This window comes from Convolutriloba macropyga, chromosome 2 (assembly GCF_964194025.1).
Source record: "Convolutriloba macropyga chromosome 2, txConMacr16.3, whole genome shotgun sequence".
Lineage (NCBI taxonomy): Eukaryota > Metazoa > Xenacoelomorpha > Acoela > Convolutidae > Convolutriloba > Convolutriloba macropyga.
Window position 1 is genome coordinate 76,416,356 of NC_134469.1, and position 20,113 is coordinate 76,436,468.

General features: G+C 35.3%; 2 protein-coding genes across 4 annotated transcripts in view; one reads left to right on the plus strand and one right to left on the minus strand.

Annotated features, from left to right (window-relative positions):
* Positions 1 to 13,884, plus strand: part of LOC142335469 (uncharacterized) — a 37,440-nt gene extending 23,556 nt beyond the window's left edge. For all 3 annotated transcript variants that reach the window (XM_075383982.1, XM_075383983.1, XM_075383984.1), the window contains exons 3-7: positions 3,252 to 3,484; positions 3,993 to 4,909; positions 8,425 to 8,637; positions 9,145 to 9,368; positions 13,275 to 13,884. In XM_075383982.1, coding sequence (XP_075240097.1) covers positions 3,252 to 3,484; positions 3,993 to 4,909; positions 8,425 to 8,637; positions 9,145 to 9,368; positions 13,275 to 13,785 — 2,098 coding nt within the window. In that variant the 3' untranslated portion in view covers positions 13,786 to 13,884. The remainder of the gene's footprint in view (positions 1 to 3,251; positions 3,485 to 3,992; positions 4,910 to 8,424; positions 8,638 to 9,144; positions 9,369 to 13,274) is intronic.
* A 1,649-nt stretch (positions 13,885 to 15,533) lies between these two features.
* On the minus strand, positions 15,534 to 16,860 carry LOC142335471 (AB hydrolase superfamily protein YfhM-like). The gene has a single exon (XM_075383985.1). The coding sequence runs from the start codon at positions 16,734 to 16,736 to the stop codon at positions 15,666 to 15,668; it is 1,071 nt and encodes a 356-aa protein (XP_075240100.1). The 5' UTR covers positions 16,737 to 16,860; the 3' UTR covers positions 15,534 to 15,665.
* Positions 16,861 to 20,113: the final 3,253 nt, after the last annotated feature.

Consider the following 20,113-nt stretch of genomic DNA (forward strand, 5'->3'; position numbering starts at 1 on the left):
TAAAAACTTTAATGAGATATATAAATGTGAACATGACTTCAATAAAATAATTAGTGAATTAAATAGTAACTATTATAATTGTACAGATGGAATGTCAGATGAACTTCGTTATGGTATAACTAAATATAATAAAAAGGAAATTACTTTTATTATTATTAGTAGTAATAGAACAATGATATATGATTCAAAAGTTGGTTTCCTTGATTTAAAAGCTCTTAGTTTAAAAGATGATTTAGAAAGAGAAGATATATATAAACTTATAGCATATATGAAACCACTAATGATTAATACAACAGATAGAAATGTTATTAATCATGATAATTAGCAGTTTTATTTTATTAAACTTCTTACTTGAAATAATATTAAAATACAGAATGATGTTTTAACTAAAGAAATGATTATGGGAAAGTGTATGAAAATTTTATCAAATATTGGTGGAATTATAGGCGCAGGTTTATTTATATTTAATTGTTTTTATCCTAATTCAATATCAAGAAATGCTGGAACTGTAGCAATGGGAGCAAGTACAATGTTGAGTAGAGTAAATACATTAGTTAATGTTGGATATGGAGAAGAGTTGGAAGGTGAAACACGAAATACAATCTGCGAAGCAGGTTCCCTGATACAAGAGGAATATATAGATCGGGGAAGCAGTTATACTGATCAGTGTAACTGTGACTTCGTCAATGAAGAGATGGGAATTTTGAATAGAAAGGGAGGAAGGTTTTTAAACAAACTATATATAAAAAATGAAGAATTTAGAGAAGGGATTATAAATTTTGTTAAAGATAAAAAAGAATTAGACCTTGATTTAATCTTAGATAAGAGATGTAAAACTAATACACTCAATACTTTAGGAAATAAATATTTAACAGAGTGTATCACAACTAAAGATAATACTAAAGATTTAATTGAAATCATGGCTAAATTTTACCCTGTGAAGGATTAGGTAAATATTATCTGCGAAGCACTTTCACTGATAGTTTACCCTATTATAAATGCTTTTACAATGTTTAGAGTGTAACTATAAATGTGGAAACATTGCTGTTTTAAAATATCATTATGAATCATTTCATAAAGATAAAACTGATAAATGTATGTGCGGTAATATAATATTAAGTGGTATTTGTGCTAATGATTTTTCTCCATGGGGTTGTTCTTTAAAAAATGAATCTAGTTCTAGTTCTAATTCTAGTTCTAACCCCAGTTCTAATTCTAATTCTAATTCTAGTTCTAACCTTAGTTCTAGTTCTAACCCTAATTCTAACTCTAATTCTAACCCTAGTTCTAGTTCTAGTTCTAGTTCTGGTTCTGGTTCTAACCCCAGTTCTAGCTTTAGTTCTGGTTCTATCTATGACTATAACTCTAACTCAGATCGTAACCCCAACCCTAACCCTAACCTTATCCCCAACCCTAACCCTAACCTTATCCCTAACCCTAACCTTAATCCCAGCTCAGAAGTATTAACTAGATGTTGTAATAAGTGTAATTATATAAAACCACTAAATAATTTTGATGAGGGTAAGTATACATGTAGAAGTTGTACTTCAGCTAAAGTTAATTGTCCATATTGTACTTCTGTTGTGAGATATGATGGCATACGGGCTCATGTAAAGAAACAACATCCAGATATAGAATTGACTAGAGGATTTAGTAGAAATCTGCAAAGCAGGTTCCCTGATATAACTGATCGTTGTAACCGCTTCGTGGATAAAACAATTAATCCTAGTTGGCAAAGTCCTAGAGCTGTAAGTCCTTTAGTTATTAACCAAACAGAGGATCTGCGAATTTGCAAAACAGCTCCGTTGAGCAGTTTCACTGATAGTTGTTCATGTAAATACTATAATTTTGTATCATTTCTTATTAATAATGGAATAAATATAGAAAAAATAAAAGAAAAGATAAATTTATTGAAAAGTATAGATAATTTGAAATAAAAAGTATAAAAAAAATTTAAAAAATCAAAAAGGGGGATTCACTCTTTAAGAGCGAAAAAGAGCGATCTTTTCTACTGGGGGATCACTCCGAATAAGAGTGAATCACTCTTTAAGAGTGAAATGTAAATTTTGCTTTGATTTTTTGATTTTTTTTAATTTTTGATTTTAATTTTAATTTTTATCAAATTTAGAGCTAATAGATAGTAGTGGATAAAACAAGGATTCCAACAAACAGTAAAATTAGGCCCCATTCGAGATGCGCGATTAGCGTTAAGAGAAAGGGACAAATTTTACTGGTGGTTGGAATCCTTGTTTTATCCACTTCTTCGTGGTCCTTGAAAATCTGAGTTTTTTTCCGGCGAGATGTTTCTTTACAAGGTCATCACTCTCAAGCTGAATTTGTTGTATAAATTTTTGTTTTCGCAGAACTTACAAGAAATCCGTTTTCTGGCCTGAGTTGCACAATTAACAATTATGGTCTACAAAACCTTGCAAGCTAACATGCATTAATACATTTTGCATTTAAAAAGGTCTCCGGCAGAAGTTTTTTCCAACAAAAATTGCGAAGCAAGTTGCAGAATTACAATTTTCTAACAGGATCTGTAGGGAAACTTCTTTTGCAGAATTTGAAAAAAAAACAAGTCTCTGCAAAGATATTCTTAAATTTTCTTGATCGCAGAGATTGCAGGATTAATATTTTGTTGTAGATTAAACTTTTTTGTAGAGTAGACTTTTCTCTTTTGGCAGAATTTGACAGACGGAAAATTTCTAGCAAAACTTGCAGAGCTTGCAAAATAAATTGGTTTCCAGCAGAAATTCAAGGGTTAAATTTTTTGTTCTCTCAGAATTTTCAAGATAATCTCATTTCTCTTCTAGCAGAACTGGCAGTTTGACATTTTTCCAGTGAAACTTTCAAGATAGCCATTTTCTAGCAGATGATGCAAGGTGGCCACTTTTCTTGCTTTCCAGCTCTATCAGACCCTGTGAACAAACTAGTTCTTACCAGACTTTGAGTTAATCGTCTTTTGGACTTCAAGAGATCACTAGCAGACCAACTTTGTGCATGACAAAAAGACAGCTGGTAGACCTATATAAAGATTTGGGCCAACTTTAGTATCGTGCTCAACCATGTAATTAAGGTCGGGAAATGAACTCTGCTTCAATTTTATTTTTAAATGGTCCACCCCTCGATTAGGGTAATACCAATTAAAGATTATCAATTTCAACCCGTTTAAAAAGAAACAGTTTAGCATCAAAATTCGTCTCTGTTTATTGTGAACCGTAGTAGAGTTTAGTAATGTAATTTAAGTTTAGGAAAAGCATCACTTCCAACGCAGCCAATTGTAAGATCATGGTCGTGTTTCTGGATGAGAACTGGGCTAACAGTGGGGAGTGCATCTCTGAGTTCAACTGTGCCTACTCTGTCTTCAACAAGAAGGGCAGTCCACAATTCATCCCGATTGTGATCGGAGGTTTCGACTGGATCGAACCAGAGAGGTACCCAGTCTCACACTGCATCACAGCAAACTTCCACTGTCTCGTCAAACGTAAGTGCTGTACACAACTGTACCTAAGACTCCGTGACAATCAGTACTGAGTCAGAACAATTTCAGAGAATTTTCCAGTTTTAGTACTGATTCAGAAGGATTTCAGAACCAACTGTGAAGGGATTTCTGAATTTCTCTGAATCAGAGCAAAATTCAGAGAACATATTCAGTATTATTCTGAATCAGAAGATAACTGAGAATGAATCGCTGAGTTAGCTCTGAATTAGACAAATTCAGTGCAAAATGTGACCTGAATTAGACTCTGACTCAGTACTGAATTTGCATTCGAGTTAAGTACGGGCATAAATCTCGGGAGATTATCAAACTCAGAGCATGACAAATTTTCTGTCTAATAATTTTAATATTGATTCTCGGAAAAAAATGTTCAGAATTTCCACAGGGATCCACAGGGGAACTTTATTGTATTGAAGAAATTTCATACGATCATCAGTTGAATTAAGTTCATCTGCGGTTTCAGTTTAAGTCATACCAGAGGTTTAATTTGCAGAAGAGAGACAGCAATGGGATGGGGTGTTCCAGTCGGTTGTGAAGAAGTGTGACGCAATCATGTCAGAGGTACACGGGTCTGAAGTAGGCGAGGCACTTGACCCTCAGCGCCGTATGTTCCAGGACTTCGTGACTTGCGAGATCTGCCAAGAGATGTTCTACGACCCCTGTCTCCTTCCGTGCAGTCACACATTCTGTCGAGACTGTCTCTCTGAGTGGCAGAGCAAAAACAACACTGATGGTACCTTGCCCTGTCCCAAATGTCGCATCGAATTCATGGGTGACGTGAACAATTTGCCCTCCGACTTGCGAGCTTCTCAATTGGTCGAGCTTCTTGTCAACCAGGATTCAATTTCTAAACTTAACTGTGCAAGTTTGGGCTCTATGCCAACGAGTATGTCCAATTTGAACTGCGACCCGGATTTAGCCGACTGGCTAGCTAAGAACAGAATTCCACGACAGGTAACTGAGGCTTTGTTCGAAAACGGGTTCGAGTTCCTCGACGTTGTACTCGAAATGACAGTCGAAGACGTAAAGCAATTGGGACTGAAACTCGGTCACGAAAGGAAACTCCTCAAATGTTTGAATCTTGGAAAATCTTTGAAACGTCGAAAAAAGTCATCAATTGCAACTTTATCAACAGCGGTCACTAACACTTTCAAGAAGTCTTGGTCGAACCTGGGGGAAAAGCTCTCGAAGGAAACGAAGATTGATAAAGTGGAGTGGAAGCTCATTCAGGATCTCTATGATGATCGGATCCTCAGCACGGGCACAAATCCGGCTGATTCGGTTAAATTTTGGGCTTCCCTGTCCAAATTTAAATTTGACAAGATTATTCATACAGTGAGGACACAGGCGGACGCAGTTCTGCACGATGGCGAAATTTCCGATCAAGATAAGGCTACTTACTTACATCAGGCATAGAAATTGTTTCCTCGTAACTTCACAGACAGAAAAAAAGCTTCCAAGTGAAACGAAATGTAAAATATTTAGAGGAGGTTCTGATAAGATTAGGGATAGAAAAGAAATGAAAAAATGTCCAAATGTGTAGGATCTTTGCTTAAGTTTCAATAAAAACGGCATTACATGATCTTATCAAGACATGGCAAGATCTAGCGTGGAAATTTAACTCAACATGCTCTTTCTACGGCATTCCATTTTTGTCACGGCAATTCCCTTTTGTCTCGGCAATTTTACGGCAATTCAAAAAAAAGCTTCCAAGTGAAACGAAATGTGAAATATTTAGATGAGGTTCTGATAAGATTAGGGATAGAAAAGAAATGAAAAAATGTCCAAATATGTAGGATCTTTGCTTAAGTTTCAATAAAAACGGCATTACATGATCTTATCAAGACATGGCAAGATCTAGCGTGGAAATTTAACTCAACATGCCCTTTCTACGGCATTCCATTTTTGTCACGGCAATTCCATTTTGTCTCGGCAATTTTACGGCAATTCATAATTTACTAAATAACGGAAATAATCAAAGGTAATTCATTTAAATGCAAGTAAAAAAGTAAGTAAAAGCAGCACGGAAACCAAGACTTGTAAAAACAAATTGAGTGTCAATTTTTCTCAAAAAATACTATGCAAATGTGTATCTAACATTTCTTCAAATTTTGCCGTCAATTAGGACAGCACTGTTTTGGATTCTGCTTTTTACCAAAGAAATAATTTCTACGAGCATATAATAATCAGTGTTTGAAATTATCAGCAACTCCATTACACGCCTTTTCACAACTTTTCTGATTATCAAAACCATAAACGCTTGCAATAAAAAACTATGATTTCACGGCATCCTGATCACTTTGATTAATAATTATGCTTTTTACAATTTTGTCTTTATGTACCTAATTTCTTTCCATTTCAGCCTTGAAAAAAAGCTACTAAATCTGCTCTTTTTTGGGGTTCTCGATAACATATCCATGACATCTATTTTGATCCGACACCCACTCTAGTGGCGAGGGAGGCAATATATACTTAAATGTTTTTTTTGTTCAGTCAATTTTGGCCGATCAATCTATTCATCGTAGACAGTTGTGAGTGGTATCATTAGAAAGAACGCACATCCTAGAATATGGAAGTATAATTTTTTTTCGACTTTCGTTTTTAAGGGAGTTATTGAGGTTTAAAGTTTTGTGAATATTCGACAGTCTTCATTCATAATTTCTGTAATTTTCGCTGAAATTAGGCTCAATTTTGCTACTAGAAATTTAATTAATGTAATAATTTTCACAGATAGACTGTTATTGTTTTCATTGAAGATAAAAGGGCATTGCTGAATTGTTTGATTTAATTTTTTGGCTAAAATTTTTGAGGTAATTTCTTCAAAAAAAGTTTCCCAGAAGTAGAGAACTAGAAACCACTGACACAATCTCCGCAATTTCCAAAAGAGAACTAGTTCACTTACGGCGCCCCATAAAGTCTCCTAGAATTAAAATTTTCAAGCTTTTTCGGCAAAATTAACTCAATAATTACACAATGCGCATCAATGTTTTTTTAAATTTTTGAAATAAATAACTGATCTAATTCACAAACATTTGGAACAAACGCATGGTTTTTTTGGAGTGCGACAAAATCAGGGATAGGTTTGATCTCACCATGGATTCTTACATTCACGAATTTTTTGACTTTTTTTTTTATTGCTGCCTTTAATTTTCAAAATATTTTGCCTTTTATATAGTCTTTTAATGTTTATCGCTACCAAAAGTCTCAATTAAGAGCACAATTAGTTCCAGCTCTCAATTATTTAAAAATAGGTTAAAATTAGAATTAGCTTGTTTTCAGAAAAAAACTAAGGGTTTTTTATTTGACTAATAGTTTTAGTAAACTCTATTTGAATTCTTGTGTTTTGCTTTCATTTTTATTCTTTTTGTAGTCCGATTTTTAATTACAACTGATCAAAGATAAAAATGGCTTCTTCTGGAGGTCTAAGTGAGCCTATACATCGCATTGGGTTGTTATCTGAAGTCTCTTATCTCATTGAACATAAATGCTCTGTGATTTTATGAACTTGTCATTTTTTTTATCTCATTTCTGTCAAATTTAAGCTTATTCCTCTAAATACACGTCAAATTTTATTTCATAGAAGACGTAAACTAAACATTGTGGCAGTCATTCATACAAAACAGCTTCTTGGTTGTGTTAGTACGAGTTTTCGAACAACCTTTTGATATTTGTGCACCATTGCCTATTTTTGCTGTTGTTTTTTGTTAATGAACATATCTGTCGGATTACTGAAAAATCCAAACGGAAAGAACGCGTAACATATATATTCTAGCAACGAGATTACAGGCTGAAATCATCAGCAACGCCATTACAAGCATTTTCACAACTTTTTTGATTATCAAAACCATAAAAGCTTGCAATAAAAAACCACGCTTTCAATAAAAAAAACCGCAACATTCTGATCACTTCGTTTATTATGCTTTTTACAATTTCGTCGTTGAGTACCTATTTTTTAAAAATTTCAACCATGAAATAAAAAATAAAATCATTCATTGGTTTTGTAAGTCATAATTTTAAGGGATGCGAAAACGCTCTCATGCAGAAATTGGTAGTTTTTGTCCTGTATTTATCATTTTTTGTCGTATGGCATATATTGGGAAATAAGAGGTCTCAGTGGCCAAGTATAGACATATAAATGAACTCAATAACTGATATCTGTTTATAGCTAATGGTTTTTAGTTGACTTTTAAATTATTTTTCTTCAAAAAATAAAAGTCTGAAAAGTAAGAGTTAAATTTTTCTCTTTTTTTGTTCTGATTTTCTACACTTCGAAAAATTGACGAAATTCAAAACAAAAAAGGAAAAGTTTCATTTACAAAATTGATACGAAATTATAAAACACGAAAGATTTTACAGCATCGTATCATTTTTGTATCTTAGCCTAATTATTGAGAGATCTCGTTAACTTTTTGTTGGCCCAAACAATAGTTTCTCTGTTCGTTAAACCTTTTGACTGATGTTTTTAGGGCTTAATCAGTATTTTTGAGAAATTTTGAGTGTTTTAGATACCTTTCAAAATTTATGGTTCTTTTGTTGTCATTTTGAGCTAGTTTTTTTTTACAAAAAGTCTTAATGATATTCAACGGGAACGCAAGTGAAGATTTAATTTTCTCGCGGTTAACATTTAATAAATTCAAAAGCTTCAACACTGTTGTTTCATAAAGCTGCTTCGCTGGGGATCTGCAAACTAACCATTAGAGAAGTTTTTTACAAAATCACAATCGCCCTGATACAGGATACCCTATCGTTACTTGTATTAGAGCAAAATTGGTTTAGCTCATCGTTAGCTAATAATTGTTATAAAATACTAAATATTGACAAGATGGACAGGATACTATTTGCCAATAAAGTTTACAGTTTAAAATATTCAAATATGAACAAAAATGCTTCCGATTCTTTGTGAGGTTGGGAAACACTTCTACTAGGCAGCGATGGTTCTATGCGATGCGGGTTCTTTTGATCACGCGAAGATGTTTGTGAAAAAGGCACTTGGGTTCGAAGAAGAGGACGGGAGGAAGTTGGAGATGAAGTTGTTGCTGGCCTACTCCAAACACAACAGCCTCAAAATGTCTCTATGGATGGGACTGTCTGTTCTTGCAGAGTGGGCACACTGGGAGACTAAGAAATTGAATTCAGGGGTGAGATTATAATTACTAACTTAACAATCATTACAACCCTTTTTCAAGACAAGATTTTATCTTGCAAAAAGTTGTAAAATCTTGCAAGAAAAACGATAATACTGAAGATCTTCCCAGACAAAAATTTATGTTGTAATTTTTGTCTGACAAGATCTTCAGTAACCCCACCCCCCAGGCACACGCGCTATCTTTGACATGGTAAAGTGCTATATAACAAGAAATAAACTAAAAGTGGTGGGCGTACAAACACTGGGGGGGGGGTAGAATAGATTCATTTTCTTTTCTCTGAAGGGCAGCTGTGTTTTTGTGAAACTGAAGACTTATTCGATTTTGTTCATTTTAAAACAATATGCAGCAAAAAAAGAAAAAGCATGGTAGCTGTTGAACTTTTAGCGAAATTGTCTTAACTGCCTGTGTTTGCAACATATTATTGAAATGAACTTAGTCGCCTATTTTATACCTTTTCAGTGGCCTATTTTTTAAACTCTTCAGTGGCCTTTTTTTAAGGTGCGCAAGAAGTACAAGAAGATAGTAGACATTTGCGATGACATCACAAAGAAGCAGAAGGAAAAGCAGGAAGAAGCTGAGGAGGAGGATGATGAAAATGGCGAGGAAGATGGGGAGGGAGAGGAAGGGGGAAAAGCAAAGAAAGGACTTCTGGATCTACGCAAGCTGTGCAAAACATTCATCATTAAAGCATACGCGCTTCAGATTGTCCTCAAGACCGAGAGGTATGCATGAGTTATAAGGTTGAAAGATCTTTTTAATAGTTCAAAAAAGGCTGAAAAAACCATTACGTGGCCAATGTCCGAAAAGGAAGATTTCAATAAATTTTGCGTTTTGTGCAAACAAAACTATTTTGAGCATCTAATTGGCCTACAGCTGGGATTTTTTCAACAATTGCCCCCCCCCTTTGGTACCTAGTAGAGAATCGCCACCCCTTCTGTGCTATACTTTACCACGATATTACTTAGCCTACAGTTTAGATAGTCGAATATAGTTTAAGCGCAATTGCAGACCGCTGTTCATGGCCATGCCTCTCATGCGCTGTGGGGTGTAATCCGGAAATCGCGGGTCGGTTATCGCGGCGAAGCGCGCCCACCGACCCGCCAGTCGGAAATTGTTATCGCTTTGTATTCCGGTTCGGCTAGTTGCCATATAATGGCGTATTTTATTCTATTCAATTTAACATATGATGTGCATGCGTGGAAAATTATTAGTCGTCTCTGATTGGTTAATAAATGGCTCGCTTAAATTCCAATCAAGAATAGCCACTCCTTTTGCAAAGGGGGGGGGCAACTGTTGAAAAGATCCTAAAGCTGTATTGCCCGAATCTTATTAGTAATTATTTGACATCAATTTCAAAGACCTAATTGTTCTTGTCTTTGGTAATTTCAAAACCAATTTTTTTTTAATTCGCAATTAGTATCGAGAGGAGTAATTTTTTAATTCGCAATTACTATTTCACCAATTGGGTTTTTTTACATTTCGGTAATTACCCAGACTTGAGTCTCAGAGCATTTCATCGCCAAACCAGCACAAATCAAGAGTAAAAACTTTAAAAAAATAGCCGGCAGATTGCCGGAATAGCAGCGAAAGAATAGACCTGCGTGCCATATAATAGAGATAGAAACAGATACAGACCTAAGTTGAAAACTAAATCGACGCCGCTCAAAAAACTAAGCTAAAAAACATTCAGCGATAAATTAATAAAGCTGGCTAAAATTAATTCCACAGAAGCCTCTTATTAGGGACCTTTACTGCACGAATGAGTTCCTTTAACCTTAAACAAATTCAAACTAAACCTAAGTTTTAAAGTTCATAAGTCATTTTATTGAGTGAGGTAAGTCACGTATCATCAAAATCTAATCACGCAAATAACCTAAAAACTTTTGCTAAAGCGAGTGAGAAATGACGTCACGCGCGCAAATAGCGTTAGTGAGAGGAAGAAGTCATTCAGAAAATTTGACTTTTTCAGCTTTGCTGTGTGAATAAATGTAAAACGAAAAAAGAGCGTCAGACGACGAATTAAAAAACATAGCAGGACAAGTCCTGACGTACAATTCAAAGAATTTTCATTGACTAAACAGAAAACCAGACCTAGAATGGACTATGAGTGAATTGAGAAAACCATTTTGAAAAGAAATCAGATTAAAAAAATAAGAAAAAAAAACAGAAAATCAATGTCAAAATGCCACATCTGAACAAAAAAAACCACTAGCGAGAAATGAAAATTTAATTCAAACAAAAAACAAGGCCTAGAATGAGCTGTGAATGGATTGGGAAAACCATCTAGAAAAAAATCCGATCCAGAAAATCGAAAAAACAGTAAAAATTAGAGTGAAATTGCCGCATGTGAACAAAAAAACCACTACCGAGAAACCGAATTTTTGTTCAAACACCGTTTTCTCACTCTACTTAAATTAGAGCGAAAAAAGTTCACGCCGCAAAACCATTCGCTTTTTCGCTCCATTTCCTGTTTCGGCGTGACCAAAATCACTACTCCAATTTGACTTCAAAAATCATGAAAATGTGTGAACAGATCTTTAAAAAAAAGACAGCGCCCCAATACAATTCAAATTCTTTGAATTGTAAAAAACCCAAGAGCACCGCAATAGAGCTACGCTCAGCTTACAGCTTCGCAGCTATAATAAGTTTTGGAACATTGCATCTCCAGATTTTTTATGGTGCAGTTTTTCATCATCATGATTATCTTGAGGTCATAGAGTTCGCCCAGGCTAAACTTATACTGTGTAGTCTAAAACACTCATAGCCCAACATTAGGACTGAGTAAAGTCACAATTTTGTAGCTTATAGATAGTAGTATATTTGCATACACTTTTTATACATCAACTAATTTGCAACCAATTACCACAAAACCTATTTAGCTTAGTGGTTACGAATTGTCAAACAAATCAATTATTACAAGTACCCACGTGGAAGTTTGAATCGCATATAAAGCAAAACTCGCTTAAAAGCGAATCAACACTGGTCAGTGCAAAATTGTGACGAACAGAGTACTGGCCATACTAAAAACAGAATGTCTTTGGCATGATTCAGCCCTGAATTGCTCTGCCACCAACCTCCGGATAGATACTGTATCCGTGGGGAAACGAGTAACTTTAAGCAAATTAGAAATAAATTAGCATGGTGTTACTCGTTTTCACGCGCGCTTAAAACTCTAATAATAAAACATGGGAAAACCCGAAAAACTTGAGTATGTATACTCGATTGTTTGGACAATGGCCACGTATTGACAAATGAACAACTTTAAAAGAACAAATTTAAATTGTCTACATTTGCTTGAAACTACATTTACACAAAAAGTATTACATCCCTACATTTACATCCCTATTCTCCAAGCAAATTTGTCCTCAAGCAAATCGTGGACAATGTTTAAGCCATTGTAAGTGACAAAATTAATGCTGCTACTGTCGCATTGGTACATGGTTGTATCGAACGTTCATTGTCGACAACAGTGATGTAATATGATGCGGCATTGCCAATGTGTTCCACCAAATGCTAAAACAGCCTCAAAAATGACCAATTGTTGCTTTTGAGATGTAATGTTGCATAAATTGAAGCTTTTTTATGCATAATTAACCGTTGTTTTTCACCACCTTACTTGACGCTAATTCGAGATTCTGATGATTTTATATACGATCTCAACCTGTAAAAATTTCAGACTCTCTCTGAAGACTCGCTGATTCTCAGGATGAGGTCGCAGACCAAAAACAAGTACGACGAGGTGATATAATTATTACCTGTCATGCTGAACATGAGATCACCTCGTCAAACGTGTCTGTTCTGTGACCTCATCTTGGGAATCAATGAGTCTTCAGACACTCTCAAATTCCTACAGTTTAAGATCTTACAAGAAATGTTAACAGAATTGGTGAATTAGCGTCAAGCGCCCAGCAAGCAAGAAATGGTTTGAATCCTGGAGGGATCAATTTTCATAGTGACTGCACCTGCTTTGACATCTATCTATATCAAACATTTGTTTAATAAAACTGCGAAAATATTTACATTTAGTGGAAATAATTTTTAGTTCCTACCTGTTGCGAGAGGCAAAATGATGAAGCAGCAGGCACAAAACTAGTAATACAAAAATTTTTCTTCTCAATGTTCAAATTCAACCGCTTTTTCATTTAATTGTAATGAATCTGGGATTTTCAGGTGGCGGTATAGGCTCAAAATCCCCGACTTGATATTTTGTTCAAAGAACATAAAAAATGATTGCTTTTGCTCAGTATTTTTAAGGGAAGAGCGCTTACGTAGTTTTGATCGGTATGATCGTTTTTGACCGTTTCCCAAACCTGAAACCACCGTTTCTCAAATCTAAACACTGACGTTTTGACCGTTATTTTTAGGAGAGGGCCATTTTAAAATCTACGAATAACCGTTTGCGAACGCTATTTTCAGAAAAAAATTACCTATTGTCATAACTTAAAAATACCGATTAAAAACACTCAAAAAGTCACAAACGATCATTTCTTGCAAAAATCTGTCTTTTTGGCAGTCCTTTCGAGTCGAGTAGCACTTTTTCGGGAGTTAGGTGGGATGAATTGATTGTGCCCACCACGTGGAGGGGGCGTTAAACTTTTAATTAAATGAAGTTGTTTCTACTGTCCAAGGGACGATGAAGACATCATAGATGATGCCAAGCAGTCACTGTGTGAGGCATACGAGATTTGTGATCAGTTGGGTGATGATGGCCTGAGAGCCGAGGCAAAAATGACAGAAGCTCTCTTCCTACTCCGACAATCCGAATCACCTCCTACCGACAGCCTTATCTTACTTCTTCACGCCCGACAGCTGTGCAAAGGAGTATATGGGGAGTTCACGACTCTAATGGCAAGAATTTACAAAAACCTGGGCGTGTATTTCAAATTACAGTTCAACCGACAACGAGCATACGAGTGCTTCCGACGAACCTGGCTTATCCGAAGACAGATACTGGGTTCCCATCACCCTGCGACCCGTGATTGTGCATCACGCCTGACTGTTGATCTTAAAGAGGAGGCACAAATTTTGAACGAACCCCTGCCGGACGAAGATCAAGGCTACAATGAACGGGATAGATTGTACTACAAGCGGATTGCGTTTCTGGATGAGATGACCGCGTATTATGAATCTTACATGTGATTAATGTTGACATTTCTCTTAAATGTTGACTTAGGTGTAGAAAACAATCTCCCTTCCATCTCACTGGTTGAAAAATCTGGTACCAACAAAAATGCGGGGAACACACGAAAAGATTTTTTAGAAAACCAAAATTTTTTTTCAACCAAAAATATTTAAAATCGTCTAACAACAAACAGGTCTCTCTCTTATTAACTTGCATAGGACTTCTCAACTCCTGTATGGATAAAATATATTGCCAATAATGTCTGTGCGTGTAGTTGCGTCAGAATCATGAATGGCAAAAATTATAATTACCCTTCGTTGTGCCTTCTTTTGTCATTAATTTATAGCACCTAATCAGGTTTGAAACATTCCATAATAGAATTGAAACAACAAAAACCAGGGAGTTTTCTACATTTTAGGAAAATGTTAAGATGTTTGTTCGTAACACTCGAATGTAAACAAAACTTTCCACCAGTTTCTAGAGCTTGGCTTGGAGTAGGTAACCAGTGAGATCTGTGCGTGGCACATGCTTTCTTATAATTATTTTTACTATCAAATGAACCGATGCTTCCGTAAAATTCCCTTTCTTGATGTTATCCATTCCAAAGGACAAAAAAAAATTTGCCCTCAATTAATTTTTGCTCAATTTATAAAAATCTACTTCATTCTTTAATATCATTCATTAATGATTTTTGTGGTCTTAATTCAACCTTTGCAAAGCTTCAACTATTTCTTTTCCATGAAATTGAGACGAAGTTTACGTTTTGAAAGAAGTACTTTTCTATGACAAAAGAAGCTTCATAAAGAAATAATTAAAAAACTGAATTTCCGGATAAATCATTGATATGAATTAGAAGCCAGACAATAAATCCCAGAAGAACCCACTATTGTTCTTGCAATGATCAAAATGCATCTCTTTCCTCATCCTCCTCCTCCTGTGATCATCGTTTTAAATGTGTGAAAAGATGTCCTGTTTTTCACTCCTATTCGTTTAACCCCCAACAATTTAACGACTTTTTAACCCTTGGATTTTTTCCTCACATCTTTAAGACTCCTAAAATTTAGGATAAATGAGTTTAAATCAATTCTAAGTCGCCCCATTAATGGAGCTCAAAATGAGGTGAAAAAATTGAGGTGTAAATAACCATTTTCACAGAGTCAACTCACCCCCGATTTTAATCTATAAACTGATGGGTGATATTTGACAGGTAAGTAACGCTAAACACCTGATAACTAAAGGCTAAAATATAGCCATTAGCCAGTTAGTTGTCTCATCTATTCCCTATTAGGACAATGAAAAGTTATAGAAAAGTGAATCGAACTCCAGACATTCCTTGTTTTTATTGCGTTTTGAAATCAGCACATCTTCCACTTGACTTTACTGTTTCGTGAGTAGGCGATGCGTTTGCCTGCTTGTAATTGCTCTGAATATCAAAGTTGCAGTACCACGTTTCCCAATTTAGGCCAACTTATTCGTGTAAACGGTGAATGTTAATAGTTTGTGTTCTTTAAGCCCTTTAAACCTTATCTTTACTAATTATTCATTTGGTCGCCGAAATCAATAAATATTTTAGCGTTAAACCAATATCGGAGTGAATTAATTGCAAAGTTGAATGAGGGAGGGGTAAATATACACGTGTTAAATTAAAGGGGGTTAAATAAATCGGGTTGAAAAGTAGAACCTTGTGAACGAACTAGTGCCCGTCTTCAGACAAACACTCGTTTATATTGACAGCTAAACTATCGTAGCCCTAAGAATTAACATCTACCAACATCAGCGTGAATTATAGATTATCATATTCAGCAACGGAGGAGGGTGAAAAGTTCTTTTTTGTTCATATTCGCAGAGTTTTTAGTTCAGCTCAATAATTCCTGTTTATTCGAGGCCAATTGTGCTCTCATGTTATGAATGAGTAAATCTCTTTATTGACAGTGTCAGGGTCTTCTTGCTGCACCCAGTGAGTTACACCAGGCAGTCGAGTTACTTGCAGGTCATCCACATAGTTGCTCAGGCCTTTTAGGTTCTCAATCACCAGAGCCTCATCGGCCTCGCCCCAAATAACTAAAGTCGGTACTTTGATGTTCTTAATCCTTTTCACCTCGGTCTTGGCGTTTTTAGCGGCCATGCGATAATAGTTGACCATACAAGTCAGTGCGCCAGGCTTAGAAGCGTAATACTTGAACAAATCCAGCTCAGTTTGGGACATTCTGCCTTTCTTCAACAGACGCTGAAAACACAATTCAAGGAAAGCAAAATCTCCCATCCGAATAGCCATCTCTGGCAAGTAAGGCCATTGGAAAAAGTAGATATACCAGGACAAAAGAAATTGTCGAAGGTTACCCATTTGTAGGTCAAAAAATATCTGATGGAAAGGAGCGTTCAGTATGATGAGTCGTTTGATAAGTGTCGGGTGTAGAGCTCCAATCACCCACCCAATCGCACCACCCCAATCATGTGCAACGAGGTACACTTGATCGACTCCAAGGTATTCAATCGCTTCTTTCACATCGTTGACCAGGTTTAATATTTTATAGCTATCTTTTCCTGAAGGCTTGCCACTTTCAGCGTATCCGCGCATGCTCATCGCAACAGCACGAAAACCATTTCTAGCAAAAAATTCCAATTGGTTGCTCCAAGAGTACCAGCACTCTGGGAAACCATGCAGGAATAGAACCACTTTGCCGTTTGGGTCTCCGCGTGTTACCAAATGAATGTCAACGCCATCGGAAGTCACAAATCCCACCTCATTTGTCGATTCCGAGTTGAAGAAGTCAAGACTTGGACGTTCTCGTTTTTGGGGTTCAGTCAGAAATACTCGTTTGACACCGAAGCGACATATAACCATAGGAATATACAGTAAAACTGCCATTAGTAACCCGAACAGAGCCCGCCCCAGCATGAAAACAGGGGGACATAGTGATAAAACTAAGTTAAAGTACTTGAAAATCCCGTTCACCAGAGAGGCCATAATACCAATTCTGAATTTACATACACTAACTGAACTACTTAGCCCACTTTCTTCACAAAAACCCGTTAGAATATTTCACGACCTTTGATCACGCTGAAATTTTTGTTTGCATAAGCAATTGTTAGCAAATGTTACGTTTAATCTTGTTGCAAAACTAACCATTTCGAATTCACTTCAGTATTACAATAATTTAACAACACTACCATTAAGTATCAGATAACGTTAACTAGGTGAAAGCAATTCCCAGTAAAGTATACATGAATTAAATCCCAGAAATGCCACAATTCATATATTGGGTTATAGAAAAATGTACTATCGCAAAATTATATGACACGATGATAATCGTCGCCAATTATCTGAAGAAAAATCAATGCGGCCGTTTATAATCTTTTTTACACTGAAAACATATACCGAAGTTATGTTTTTTCATTAGCTTCAATTTGCCTCAGACTGAGAGCCAACTAAATCTAAGAGAGCTACGCAGACACGTAATGCTCTCGGGCTTTACCAGTTTATTCCGTTTCTCGGGGCAATATATCAATGTGTTCAAGCAAGCGAAAGAATGTCCAATCAAATTATTGAAACGGTCAAGAGAAAAAAAATGCATTAAAAACACACACACGACTACAATATTGCTTCAAACTCCGTTCAGAAGCATTCGTAAAAAAATTAATCTAATTTCGGCAAAAATTTGAATTTCTCCCTCTACAAAATGTCAATGACAATAGAATTACAGAATGATAGATAGAAATTGTAAGAATTGAATGCATTAGCTCAATTTCAGATTGTTTTTTTTTACGATTTGGTGTCAGTAATATAAAGTTATACGTCTTTAGCCAGCACAGTAAGTCTTTATAAATGGCCTGCAATTCAAAAAAATGTATATATATATATATATATATATATATATATATATATATATATATATATTTATATATATATATATATATATATCCCAGCAAAAAAAAAACAATCACAATGCGATAGGAAAACCCCAGGTAAACAATTATTGCTGTTGTTAATAATGACAAAATGCTGGCTAAAAAGTAAACATTTCGATATACCAGGAATTTTTGTAAACATAGGAATTAAAAAGATTGTTCTCTATCCAGAAATATTTTCAAATGAGGTGACTGGCGCGTATATACTCACTTCAAAAAGTGCAGTAAAATGTGTGCAGTAAAAATTTGAATGTATTTGAAGGTCAACTATAAATCAGATACACGACAAACAGTCGTGAACATACGAGACGACCTGAACTTGAGCAATCATCAAGGTCAAAGATGGATCACGAAAAAACTTAAACTTCGATTTTTGCGTTACAAATTTTAATATTTGCATGTCAAAACAAGCATTATTATTTCGTCACTGGCAATAAAAATATGTAGGCTGTTTTATACAAGGATGCAATTTTACGAGACCAACAACATAGCTGACAGGTTGTCAGCAACAAAGCCGGCTTTTTAATTCGCCTAAAACAGTGACCAGTAATTGGTAGATGGTAGCTCCAGTGGTAGCAAAGGTAGTAGTTATATAGTATTCATGCTATATTTTGGGTAGATGGTACACTAGTAAAGATGACAAAATGAAATTAGAGAAAGCAAAAAAACATACTCGGCAGATTGCCAGAAAATAGCCGCCGTTGATTCGAGTAAGCATGATTGGGATTGAAATAGATATTGAAAAAACAAAGATTTTTGTACAAAAACAATTTTTAAGTCCGATTTATTTTGATGGCATTTCGTAGTTGAACATAATTCTGTTTCTTAGAGAGAGGCTACTATCAATACCAATAAGCATGAGAGAGGTAACTAATACTTATAGGAACGACGGGCATCTAAAATTGGGCTTTATGGGTTTATCCCGTTTCTATTTCTGACTTCAATTTTTATACTGACTCTGTTCATTTTGAATTGGTTTGCTGAGCAACTGATGTTCAAAATCACTTTTAGCAGAACGAGAGAAGAGAGAAACTAGCCTAGAGAAGTCAAAAAGATTTCACGCAAAATGTTGAAAAAGCGGCAAAATTAGCGAAAACATTTTTTGTTCGACGAAGCAAAAAAACATAGCAGGACAAGTCCTGACGTACAATTCAAAGAATTTTCATTGACTAAACAAAAAACTAGACCAAGAACGGACTATGAATGGATTGGGAAAACCATTTAGAATTAAATGCATTAGCTCAATTTCAGATTGTTTTTTTTTACGATTTGGTGTCAGTAATATAAAGTTATACGTCTTTAGCCAGCACGGTAAGTCTTTATAAATGGCCTGCAATTCAAAAAAATGTATAATATATATATATATATATATATATATATATATATCCCAGCAAAACAAAAAACAATCACAATGCGATAGAAAAACCCCAGGTAAACAATTATTGCTGTTGTTAATAATGACAAAATGCTGGCTAAAAAGTAAACATTTCGATATACCAGGAATTTTTGTAAACATAGGAATTAAAAAGATTGTTCTCTATCCAGAAATATTTTCAAATGAGGTGACTGGCGCGTATATACTCACTTCAAAAAGTGCAGTAAAATGTGTGCAGTAAAAATTTAAATTTGAAGGTCAACTATAAATCAGATACACGACAAACAGTCGTGAACATACGAGACGACCTGAACTTGAGCAATCATCAAGGTCAAAGATGGATCACGAAAAAACTTAAACTTCGATTTTTGCGTTACAAATTTTAATATTTGCATGTCAAAACAAGCATTATTATTTCGTCACTGGCAATAAAAATATGTAGGCTGTTTTATACAAGGATGCAATTTTACGAGACCGACAACATAGCTGACAGGTTGTCAGCAACAAAGCCGGCTTTTTAATTCGCCTAAAACAGTGACCAGTAATTGGTAGATGGTAGCTCCAGTGGTAGCAAAGGTAGTAGTTATATAGTATTCATGCTATATTTTGGGTAGATGGTACACTAGTAAAGATGACAAAATGAAATTAGAGAAAGCAAAAAAAAACATACTCGGCAGATTGCCAGAAAATAGCCGCCGTTGATTCCAGTAAGCATGATTGGGATTGAAATAGATATTGAAAAAAAAAGATTTTTGTACAAAAACAATTTTTAAGTCCGATTTATTTTGATGGCATTTCGTAGTTGAACATAATTCTGTTTCTTAGAGAGAGGCTACTATCAATACCAATAAGCATGAGAGAGGTAACTAATACTCATAGGAACGACGGGCATCTAAAATTGGGCTTTATGGGTTTATCCCGTTTCTATTTCTGACTTCAATTTTTATACTGACTCTGTTCATTTTGAATTGGTTTGCTGAGCAACTGATGTTCAAAATCACTTTTAGCAGAACGAGAGAAGAGAGAAACTAGCCTAGAGAAGTCAAAAAGATTTCACGCAA

Bases quoted from the DNA above. Each gene is read 5' to 3' on its own strand.
- LOC142335471 (XM_075383985.1), bottom strand. From the start codon at position 16,736: ATGGCCTCTCTGGTGAACGGGATTTTCAAGTACTTTAACTTAGTTTTA.